This window comes from Brachionichthys hirsutus, chromosome 4, assembly GCF_040956055.1.
Source record: "Brachionichthys hirsutus isolate HB-005 chromosome 4, CSIRO-AGI_Bhir_v1, whole genome shotgun sequence".
Taxonomy (NCBI): domain Eukaryota; kingdom Metazoa; phylum Chordata; class Actinopteri; order Lophiiformes; family Brachionichthyidae; genus Brachionichthys; species Brachionichthys hirsutus.
This window is the reverse complement of record NC_090900.1, coordinates 15,578,197-15,590,224: the sequence shown is the minus strand read 5'-3', so window position 1 is coordinate 15,590,224 and position 12,028 is coordinate 15,578,197. Positions and strand designations below refer to the sequence as shown.

The 12,028-nt window shown below is 47.1% G+C and overlaps 2 protein-coding genes across 3 annotated transcripts; both read right to left on the bottom strand.

The window, feature by feature from the left end:
• Window positions 1-75: 75 nt before the first annotated feature.
• Window positions 76-2,052, bottom strand: LOC137893095 (zinc finger protein 235-like). 2 transcript variants are annotated; one of them, XM_068738532.1, is made up of 3 exons: window positions 2,000-2,052; window positions 1,553-1,701; window positions 76-1,486 (listed from the first exon to the last, which is right to left on the bottom strand). In XM_068738532.1, exons 2-3 carry the CDS (start codon window positions 1,640-1,642, stop codon window positions 305-307), a joined length of 1,272 nt encoding a protein of 423 aa, XP_068594633.1. In that variant the 5' UTR covers window positions 1,643-1,701; window positions 2,000-2,052; the 3' UTR covers window positions 76-304. The 2 variants fall into 2 exon arrangements, with proteins under 2 accessions (XP_068594633.1, XP_068594632.1); XM_068738531.1 differs by having other exon boundaries at window positions 76-1,701.
• Window positions 2,053-9,958: 7,906 nt separating this feature from the next.
• LOC137918206 (tigger transposable element-derived protein 1-like) lies at window positions 9,959-11,710 on the bottom strand. Its single transcript, XM_068760966.1, has one exon. The coding sequence runs from the start codon at window positions 11,708-11,710 to the stop codon at window positions 9,959-9,961; it is 1,752 nt and encodes a 583-aa protein (XP_068617067.1).
• Between the last annotated feature and the right edge of the window lie 318 nt (window positions 11,711-12,028).

The window sequence follows — 12,028 nt, the reverse complement described above, 5'->3', positions numbered from 1 at the left end:
GAAGGCCCGTCGGCGCCAAACAACCAGTAAATCACGCGAATCTTTTTCATTGAATGTTTACGTTTATTTGCGACACAAATATTCACAAAACACATTCACTGCGTTTAACGCGACATCACGGCAGCAACACGCAAACGTGCGAAGCTTTCTTTACATGACGAAGTACAAATACGCGAAGAGACTGACTATTTGATTCTACCACAACATCGACGTGTAACTTGATGCCCTCCTGAGGGGCAATGAACCTGATTGGTTCAGACCGACCCAGTGTGGACCCGAGAGAGCGGATCGATAGTAAGCCGCGTTAGCTAACCGCGGGCTCCTTGTCCGCGTGCGTCCTCGTGTGCCGCGCCAAATGAGACGAATCAAAGTAGGTTTTCCCGCAGACCTTGCAGAGGTACGGCCGCTCGCCCGTGTGCGCTCTCCTCACGTGGACCGTCAGGTCGCCGCTGAAGCGGAAGTCTTTGTGGCAGGTGCTGCAGGTGAACGGCCGCTCGCCCGTGTGGATTCTCATGTGGACTCTCAGCTTGGACATCTCGATGAAGCTTTTCCCGCAGACCTTGCACAGGAACGGTTTCTCCCCCGTGTGGGTCTTGCTGTGGGTTTTCAGTCTCGACATTTCGATGAAGGTCTTCCCGCAGATCGTGCACGCGTACGGCTTCTCGCCCGTGTGGGTTCTGATGTGGACCTTCAGCTTCGACATGTCCACGAACCTTTTCTCGCACGCGTTGCAGGCGTACGGTTTCTCCCCCGTGTGGGATCTCCTCACGTGGACTTTCAGGGCGCTGCTAAACGTGAACTCCTCGCCGCAGGTCTGGCAGGAGTACGGCTTCTCCCCCGTGTGGATCCGAACGTGGGCGTTGAGCACCTTGGAGTGGCCGAAGGTTTTCCCGCAGATGTCGCAGGAGAACCGCCTCTCGTCCGCGTGGACGTTGGCGTGGTTCTTGAGGTCCGACGCCTGGCTGAATCTCTTCCCACAGACGCTGCAGGGGTACGGCTTCTCTCCCGTGTGCGCCCTCATGTGGACGGTCAGCCCGCTGCTGAACCTGAAATCCTCACCACATATTTGGCACGAGTACGGCTTCTCGCCCGTGTGGATTCTCGTGTGGGCGTTCAGTATCGAGGCCTGGCTGAATCGCTTTCCGCATGTGCCGCACGAATACGGCCGCTCCCCCGTGTGGGTCCTCAGGTGCGTCTTCAGTTTGGACTTGTACCTAAAAGCCTTGCCGCATATCTCGCACTGGACGGACTTTTCTCCGATGACGGATTCAGAAGCACTTTCCCGATGTCCTTCCTGTGCTCTCGGTTCTTCGTCCGCTGTGACATCAGAGGCGTCGAGGAGGAGCTGGGGGTCGGCTTCGGTCTCGCTGTCGTCGTGGATCGATGATAAAATAAAGGAGTCGGTCCCCTGCCTCGGTTCCAGCTGCTCCGCCTCCTGACTGGTGCAGGGCTCCTCCTCCTCTTTGATCTGCAGAGGTTCTGGGTCCTGTTGGTCCAGACTGCACTCACTACCATTGTAAACTGAAGATAAAACAAAGGCGTCCGTCTCGACCTTCAGAACAAGAGGTCCGTCTGGACTAGCGCAGAATTCCTCCTCCTCCTCTTTGATCTGTGGAGGCTCTGGATCGAGGCTGGATTGCATCTCCTGGTCAGCCTGAACCTCCTCCTCCTCTTCGTCCCAGCCATGTTGTGGTGAGAGCCCTGGAAAAATGGAAGACACGTCATGAAGTCATGGGAAATATGTCAAGTTTTGTGACTTCATCACACATTTATTAAATATTCAGCATATTTTAATAAAAAAAAATTAGCTTTCCATGTAGAGATGATTTTAAGGTGCCTGAAGGTTACTCGTCTTATCCCTAAGAGGACGCCCGGGTGACGTCATCCCCTCCTGGCTCCCGTTTGTGTTTCCGCTGCCAGGTTTTAAACTATATTGTTCCGTGTTTGTTTCTGGGCCCTCCGGGACTCCGTAGATTCGCGCTAGCCCGGCTCTCCTCACCTATTCTCTTTAACCTGAGCTCGGGCTTCCAGCAGATCTCCAGCAGTCTGCGTTGACGCTCGATCTCTTCTTCATAACGCACGACGGTCCCGTGAAAAGCTCTGAATATCTCGTCGGCGGCGGCATTTAGCCGCTGGTTGACGAACTCTCTCGTGAACTCGACCGAAGACATCGCTGTTTAGGCTCCGGTACGACAAAGAAAGACGCGCGACGGCTTCCGGCCTCCGTACGTTCATGAGCGTAAGGCTAAAGCTAACGCGGTACCCTCCGCCTGACGTCACGGGGGGAAGTGGTGCGTTCACTGGCGGGAGAATAATCGGAAAAACGATGCCATAGGTCAGGGGTCGGGAAGCTTTTTGGCTAAGAGAGCCATGAACACCACATATTTTTAAATGTAATTCCGTGAGTGCCCTAAAATCTGTTTAAAAGTAAATGTGTGCATTTTATGTAATAACACTTTTAAAGTAAAATACGTCTTTTTAATAACGTTGTTATGCTGTTTCTAACCAATGATGGATATTTCTTTGCATTACTGTGACTTCTGGTGCTGCGTAGTTTTGCTGATGTCTTTGTGACTACAAAGTGAAAAGTACGATTCTCCTCGTCTTTTTTTCTTTCAGCCATCTTCTAAAATGAGCTCGCTGACAACGGGATAGAAACGAGGGAAGTTTACTTCCTGATCTCACAACAGGCGGCTGTGCGGACCCTTTTGCACGGATTTAATCAATAAATCTGTCTGTTTCAACTTTGAGCATTCTGCTCTGTCACAAACCGAACGCTGCTGTCGTTGCATCGGTCTCAAGATGGCTGATTAACTCCGGCCTCGACACTGATCATGAGCGGTTTGGGTTGGATGACCTGGGGTATTGATTTTGGCTTTGGTGTTTACAGTTTTGCATGGAAAGTTATTGTGACTATCGCTCAGTTGAGTTTGATGTAGGCTTTTGATGTTTCATGAGCTCAACTTTACCTTCCTCCTTATATGTTTGTACATCGGTATGATTAGTTTTTATGTTTAGGGGCATCTGGCTCAGTTACAGTAGCTATTTATCTCTAGTTAATGTCACATAATCGAGATTGCATGTTCTTAATTATACTTGCTCAATATATTTTCACTTCAATCCTTTAGGTGTAGGAGAAGAGAGCGCAGGTTAAAGGTCCTCATGGCCGTGCAGCGCTTCTCCTCCGAGGAGGTACGGTAGATTTCCAAAAAATGCTGTGGAGGGTTCTTCTCTTTCAGCTGAAGCAGTGATGCTGATGATGATGATGATGATGATGAGTATATTTATTAGAGAGAATGTTGCTCAGTGTGTTTCTCTCCTCCTCCTCCTCTGTGGAAGTCCACGAGGATGCTTATTTAAGTAATTTGTCTGGACAAATGACACAGGTTGTCCTTACATTCCTACTCGCATTCAGTTTGATGTGCTGTCCACTAGGGGGTGATATAACTCTTTTTCTTTTTCTCATTCCTCCTTCAACTCACTTTTCCATCAGTTCGGAACCTTTTCATTCTTGTGACGTGAATGAGTAGAACTTCTCCAGTACTGGCTTGAATCTCTTTGCTTAAACCAAAATCCCTGAGATGTCTCATTTTAATAATATTTATCTTTTCTCATCACTTCCTACGAATGAAGAAAGTGCTGAATAAAAATCCACTACACTGATAGATAATACGTCAGGATGATGTCAGAATGAACAGTGCCATCTGCAGCACTGGAGGACACCTGCAGGTCACAGGCAAGCGACATGTGAAGAAAAAGATGTATTTGCATATATTCACACACTCATTAGAATTGATACAGATATTTTGATCAGCATGTTAAGTTAATTTATTATTATAGCATTCATTCATATTTAACCATGAAACCCTCTGGAGTGTGTTCTCGTTGTTGTTGTTATTTGGGTTTTTTTGAGACTTCAGCATTTAGAATGAGATTGTTTGTTTGTAAATGGGAATCAAGATCATAATTTTCATGGGACCATGTTTGTGATGAAATTGCCGCCATACTGTGTTACTGTGTCTTTGATGTAACGTGTCATACTATTGTCTTTGATGTTAGTTGGGGGCCGGGGGGGGGAATCATCAAAGGGTAACCCTTTGATGTGCATGATGATATTGAACTTTAATGTGCTTTTGAAGTCATTTAGAGGGAACCTGTTTATATAAGCACAACACTCTCACGTATTTACAACCAAAATTAGGTTGATGAAAGTTACGGAGATGAAGGATATGCAAGAATTTGCACAGAGCTCCGAGGACGTGTCCTTGGAACCCTGTACGGAGATGCAAGGAAAGAGCTCCTATAGCATGTGCTTTAAGTTATATGGGGATGTACAGATGGGTGTGGTCTTCCCTCCAAGAACTACTTTAATGCTTGGTAATGTTTACCAAGGGTTCCTGGGGAAACTCAACAACCTAGATTGGAAAGGTCTGCAATCAGGGACCGTTCATAAGAACACGGACGCACAGGTTGGGACTATGTGCAGAGATTTAATTCAAGCCGTAACTGACGGTGTGCATGAAATTTCCAATTCTCCCCTGACGCCAAACATATCAGGGAGAACCCTTCCTGTTGGACATCAGCAAATCCACAAAGCACTGGAAGACGTCCTTCCACCAATCCTTGCCTTTTCAATGGGTGTTCCAGAGGTCGTTGAGGTAGGAACACCATATGAAATAGCACGGCTTTTGTCCAAGGAGGTAATGAAGCACTTACACTCCAGCAGCAGCCCCAGAGAAAGTGGGCTGCATGACGTCAAAAGTCCCAGCAGCAGTCTGTTGTGGATAATGCAGCACTTCAAGGCGCTCCTGCGGAGATTTGCACCCAAGGTCCGCACATTTCTTTGCAGGAAAAAAGCAAAAGAAGTGTCTGTAGAGAAGATCCTTGCCTCTCAGAAGAAAGGGTCAGAGAGCAAGGACGACATCCGGGTAGTAGATCTTGATCTTATTCCTTCAGACGGGACCCATTTTAACAGAGAAAGTGTCTTTTGTGAATCCACAGAAGATATAAAAGATTTTTTTCCAGAGCTACCAGTGGCCCCTGTCATCTTGGAAGGGGTACCCATGGAAGAGGAAGATTTCCCCACAGCAAGGGTCTGTTGGCAAGACAGGAGTGATGTCCAAACGGCAGCGTCGCCGGAACACTTGGAGAATCAGTGTCGCTGGATTATTACAGCTCTTCTCTCAAGAATCTTCCAGGGAAAGAGCATTGCTGAAACGGACATGACGGACATGACCGAGGTGATGACAAGTCTGCTTGTCTTCCGGATCCAGGAGTCGACCATCACTCTGGAGATGGACGCACAAAGGATCGAAAAGATCGCCAAAGCTGTCCATAAGAAGCTCTGCAAGCGGATGGGCAACACAGTTGGCATGAACCTGATGGAGGGGGAGATGCCATTTTACACAACGGTCATCAAGACGCTGGTGAGGCGTCTGGAAAAGACAAAGAAACCGAAGAGCAAGTTTGTTCGGGTCATCAGATCTGTCGCGCGTGGCGTCTTCCACAAGTCAAAGAAATCAGAAGACGATCAAGTGTATTTGATGACACGTCGTTCGTGTTCAGGGGGGGGGGTACAGGATGCGGGGCTGTGAATGGTTGCCTGTGTGGCCCCGCGATCCGCTGGCGACATGTTCAGGGTACACCCCGCCGCTCGCCCGTAGCCAGCTGTGATAGGTGCTGCAACACCTATGACCTGCAAGGCGTGGGGGGGCCGGGTGGGGGGTACAGGATGCGGGGCTGTGAATGGTTGCCTGTGTGGCCCCGCGATCCGCTGGCGACATGTTCAGGGTACACCCCGCCGCTCGCCCGTAGCCAGCTGTGATAGGTGCTGCAACACCTATGACCTGCAAGGCGTGGGGGGGCCGGGTGGGGGGTACAGGATGCGGGGCTGTGAATGGTTGCCTGTGTGGCCCCGCGATCCGCTGGCGACATGTTCAGGGTGCACCCCGCCGCTCGCCCATAGCCATTCACGGCCCTACACATACTGTATTGACAATTTAGAGTGATAAAATTCACAAACATAAAAATGAATAATAAAAATTTGAAAATGTCTATATTTGTCTTGTCTATTATATTGATGGTGTAAATATTTACATGAATCTCAAGATAACCGTTAGTTTTTATTCCACTGGGGTTTCTGAAAGTGGAAAAAATATTATTTTATAAAATGACAACGCAGTTTCCTCCTGACCTGAAGCACATTCGTACTCGACCTCATAAATTAAGGCATTGTATTTTGATAAGTCAACATTTTTGACGCGCCATGGCTGCTAATGAACTGATTAACCTGCTAAACTACAACACGCGGTTTCCTTCCACTTCCTGCAGGACTACTGACTTAAACCTGCCGATCAGCAAATCCTTTGATCGACTTAGTCGGCACGGTCTTATGCTTGTCAATGTATTTCTTTTTCCAATCTGCAGAGAGCAGCTGTGTGTGTGTGTGTGTGTGTGTGTGTGTGTGGTTTGCTTTTCAAATGTGTAAAATATGCCACATGCCACCCTGCACCAGACGGGCCAGCTGGTCATTTCCTGATGGAGTGATTTGTGCGTCTGCTGCAGAATACTTTTCACTTGTATATATTTTAGGCTTTAAAAACAAAGTGAATTAAGAACTTGGAAACGCTGCCAGATTTGTTTGAAATAAAATGAACTTGATTTATTTTTATTTTATAGAGGAATTTTGCAAGAGTTTGCATTTTGTAACAATGACTTGAAATCATGTTCACTGAAGTCTTGAGTTTCTATATGACTTACAGCATGGGGGTTATTCTGCTTCAGTGCAGATTCAGTTTTAATCCATTTCCTAATTTCTCTGTAGAATAAAAAGGCTTCATTATCTCACCTCTTGTGTTTCACTTCGGACATAAATATCCCTTTCTTTCCTCTTTTTAAGTTTCACTCTGTCTTTTTCAATGACAAAACAACAATATAATTTGATGGCTGGTATTGAACTGCAGTGTTATGCGACTATGAAGAGGATGGCGCAGGCGTGGAAGCTGCAACAGAAGAGGACGAGATCGCTGACCCAGATCCAGCTGGTGGCGATGATGCAGAGGCCGCAGGTGAGGCAAGAAAGAAAGAAAAAAAAAACAAGTTTAACAAATTCAGAAAAGCAGGTCTTGCCTCAGACTTGCTTCCAGACTAGGGTAAGTAAACATATGACCAATTATTGGTGGCAGTAAGCAAATAGAGAATGATAATTTGGAAGAGCAAGATAATATCATCTGCAGGTAAGCTCCTGGTGCCGACACTGCACCAGGAACGCACAACATTTATTTTGGTATTGCTATGACTGATTTCCATTGAACGTCTCATTAGTGACGTCACATACTACAGATAAACAGGGGCTTAAGATTGGTCGGGGCAAAACCCCACCTTCAGGGGAAGGACTGATGACGAAGCAGGAAGTATCTTCTTTCCACCATGAGGCAGCCACGAGGAACGTGGTCGAATCTCAGCGCTGATATCTGAACCAACGTGTACTGATTTGTTAATTATATGAATGTTTTAATCTTAACCCACATTCTCCTCATTGACTACGCACCCACGATGGAGAACAAGAACCAGAAGAGGGGTTTAGAAATCCCTTACATCTGGAATAAATGTAGTAATTTACGCAACAAAAGTACAATCTGCGAGTGAAGAGGGATCAAGTGGCGGATTTGCTTCGGGTCCTTAATCCCAGAGAAGTTGTCTCAGAAGGACACGGACGGTTATGATCAACTCCAGCCATTCGGTTCGGATTGTCACGTGGGCCAAAAGACCCATCAGTGATCGCTCGCTATTTCGTGTCGGGCGTGCGACGCCTCCGTGAGACTGAGCGCCGATTGTGGCACGGAGAACGGGACCAGTGTACCTTCCGCCCCCCCGCCAGCAGCACGACTACTCCTCTGGACATCCCGTCACGCGGATGGCCACGCCCTGGTGGTCCATCTTCAGAATGGGAAGGTAAGGGCCTTCATGAAGTCATTTAACTCTTCAAACACAAGTATAGGCTTCGAATTTATAATTAATATTAATAGTAGCAATATCTGTTGGAGGAAACAATTTAGTCACCTCTGGCTCCTGATGCAGCTACAAAGCAGCCTCTTGCGGTGCGTTCAGACATTATAGCATGTCCCGTTAGTTACAAGTAGGAATCTGATTAATTGTTTTCACTAATAATCATAAAAACCTCTTTAACAACAAAGTACAACATTTTAAATCTTTTTTTGGGGGGGTAATTTTAGTGATGTAATTTAGAAACAACCAAATCCTGCACCGCTTTGAATTCCCAAGTCACCATTTGTGACTTAAACACACTGTACGAGTCAAGAAGTGGTCATTTGTTTGAACATTTATTTGCTATTGGAAATGGGGAGTCATCCAGGAGCTCCGTCTGTGGCAATGGTTCCAAGCCAGACGGGGAAAGTGGCGTCTGCCCAGTAGCAACCGTTAAAACATCATCATCATCTTTAAATCTACAAAAGGAACAAATACTAAATTATCAAAAGAAAACTATACTGGAACAGGAAGAGGGCGTCGCCCCACAGCAGTTCAACCTGTGAAAGACGGACGGCGTTAGCGTCAGAACAGAGATGCTGCATCAGCAGAAGCATCGAGTCCTGATCGGAAACATTTCCCTTGCACTGAATCCAGACCGGTAAGAACGCCAACAACGCACATTTGGGAACGACACACACACCTCGCAAAGATCCGAGTGTTGCAAAAAGTTCCCCGACACACCGAAAAGGTGGAGTGACACAAAAAAAAACCTGACTGCTGACATCGTGTCTGTGTTTGATCCAAGCATTTCGCCTTACCTCCCCTTTCTTGAAAATGGCATGCCTTAATTGTTCCCTTATCATACATAATACATATCACTGGTGATTGCCAGTAATATTTAAAAATAAATACATAATCAGCTCGATTTAATTCCGCTCTTCTCCTTCATCCTTTGCTGTAAAAACCAAACATTCAACACATTTATGTCGATGCTGTACCTGCATCCTACAATAGAGTATCTGAATCTTAAAATCCACTAACCTCCTTTAAAGTGTGCTTCTAGGCAAATGAAAAAGGCGATCCTGGAATATGGCTTTCCGACTTCCTTTTTATACTCTGCCAATTTGAATGGCTTTTCCGACCCGGGCACGCGGACCACCTCCGAGCGGTCCGGATACAAAAGGACGTACGGTCCTTCTGGGGTGTCCTTGAACAATGTTCTCATTTTCCGGAAGGCTTGTTTCAGTACATCGGACGCTGCTACCTTTGGGTCTACAGACAACTGGAATGTTTTCCCTCTTAGAGGCTTTAGAGCAGTTCCAACAGGCACCATCACTCCAATGTTTATCTAGTAAAATAACAAAGATAAGATTAATGGCATGTGTTCGGGTACGATAAGAGACCATACATACGTCAGTGTTTCCCATAAATCATGTAGAATGATTTGTGTCACCGCAGTGAACCGAGTATGTCGAGACACTCGGACGCGTCCGTCAAAGATAATCTTACCTGGACGTGTTTTGCTTTTGTCCTTCATCCTTCCTTTCGGCTCAAAGTTAAAAGACTGACGCTCTTCAGACTTTGAGCTTCTGTACCCCAGAACCGGTTTGTATGATGAGCAAGAATCTTCTGCTGAAATAAACAAAGTTGCGTTTAGAAGTACGAAGTTAGCAGTGGCTAATCAATAGCACTACAGTGATCCCTCCTACTTTTGCGGGGGCTACGTTCCTGACCCACCCGCGAAATATACAGTACGGAAATGTCTATTGTAATATATTTTATTAAAGCATTTTAAACACTAAACACACATGTAGAAAAAAAGGAATTAAAGCATATTCGTGAACACTAACCTTTTAAGAAACTGCAGAAGAGTTTGTTTGATGATGATGATGATGATGATTATGAGCTGTGCAGTACGGAACAATGACGAGGAGGAGGGTGGTGTCCTGCACAGCAAAGAAGAGCTTTGTTATAGTTCTTCTGAGGGCACCACTTCAGCAGGCCCTTCCTCAGGTTCTTCCTCAGGTTCTTCTTCAGGTTTCTTTTTGACCTGAAACACCGCGGTGGGCAGTTTCTGGTGCCGTTTCAGATTTCGGTACACCTTGATGGCTCCATCAATGGCATTGTGGAACTCTGCGCAGCGGCCCATCTGCTCGTCCCATTCTTCAGCCTTGCTCTGGAGGTCTTTGGCACTCCGAACCAGGTCCGCGAGACGTTCCGCAGTCAGGCCGCCTTCTTCGGCAACTTCAGGGTCTTCCTCCTCCTCGCTTGCGGACTTGGTCATCTCAGTAAGGTCGTCGTTGGTCAGAGGTTCGGCGTGGGCGTTGATGAGGCTGTCGATGTCTTCCGCTGTCATGTCGGAGAAGCCATCGCCCCCAAGGAGCGTAGCGAGCTTCACAGCCTTGTCAATGGCGTTGCGTTGAATTTCATCTGCCGTAAATCCTTTGCCGCCGTGGACGGCTTCTGGCCATAGCTTCTTCCACGAAGCGCTCACTGTCTCCGACTTCACCTCAGACAGGCTCCTTTGTATATTTTGCAGACAAGATGCTATTGTGTACTTCTCCCAGCATTCCTTGACGCTGAAGTCTTCGTCGGTATCCATGGCTTCCACGAGGTTCTGCAAGGCGTTGCGGGTGTACAACGCTTTGAAGGCTCTGCTTATGCCTTGGTCCATTGGCTGGATTAGGGCAGCGGTATGAACGGGCAAGTGTTCAATCTGAACGCCATCGAGGTTCAAGTTTTGATCGTGTCCTCCCGCGCCGTTCGTGAAAAGGACCACCTTGAATTCAAGGCCCTTTTCCGCGAGGTAGAGCTTCGCCTGGGGCACAAAGCAGTCGCGGAACCACTCCGCAGTCGACTGCTTCGTGATGGTCGCTGTTGGGTTGTGCAGCCAGTGTACCGGTAGGAGACTCTTGGTCTTATTTTTCAATGCCCGTGGAGTCTTGGTTTTGTAGATAAGGCCGGGCTTCAGTAAGAATCCAGCTGCATTTCCACACAAGATAAGCGTCACTCGGTCCTTGTACGCCTCAAAGCCCGGAGCCCTGGCCTCCTCCTGCATGATGAATGTTCGCGACGGCATCCTCTTCCAGAAGAGTCCAGTTGAGTCCATGTTAAACACTTGTTCAGGACAGTAGCCCCCCTCCCGGATTACGGTCTTGAAGGTTTCGTTGACGTAGAGTCCGGCAGCGTTGTGATCGGCAAAAAAAGCCTCGCCATATAAGGGCCCGCTTTTCAGGTTAAATCGTTTCTGAAATTTCTCGAACCACCCCTTGTTAGCTGTGAATTCTACTGCTGGAGAATTCAATGCCGTCGATGTTCCTGGTGGCGGGTCGTTGATGGTGTTCTCCTCAGCCACGTAGAGCTGCCTCGCTTTCTCACGAATAGTTCCCGTGTCGAGCGGAATGTTCTTTTTCCGGCAATCCCCAATCCAAGAAGCAAGGGCACTCTCCATCCTTACTATTGCTTTGAAGCGTGGCGTTAACACTCTCTTCACTGTCTTACTGACCGTAATGTCAGCCGTGGCTCTTATCTTGCGTTCTTCCCTCTTAATGGAACGCACACTCGACTCGTTGAGGTCGTAATGTCGGCCAACGGCCGCGTTGCTCTTTCCTTCTTTCAGCATATCCAGCAGTCGAATCTTTTCATCTATCGTAAGCATTTTCCTCCGGCGCTTCGGCGCAGCGGCAGAAGGCGAAGACGCTGCGGCGCGCTTTTGCAGCATCGTAGGGCTTTCACAAAAGTCTAATAAAGTTCACAAAAAAAAAAAAACACTACAGAAGTCACACAACACAATCAGGAAGCGGCTCGGACGGCATCCGAGGAGAATAAGCTCACCCACCGAACAGCGTTTTCATCAAAGCTTCTACGACCGACGATGTAGGGTTGTTAATTACATTTATAAGGTACACTACTCTACTGTACTTTGATCCTGAATCTTTATTTTATTCATTTGTAAGCCAGAATTCTTTTATATATATTTTTTTTACAGAAATCATAATTTTTTACGAAAATAACTTTTTTTGAGCGGCTGCAAAATATT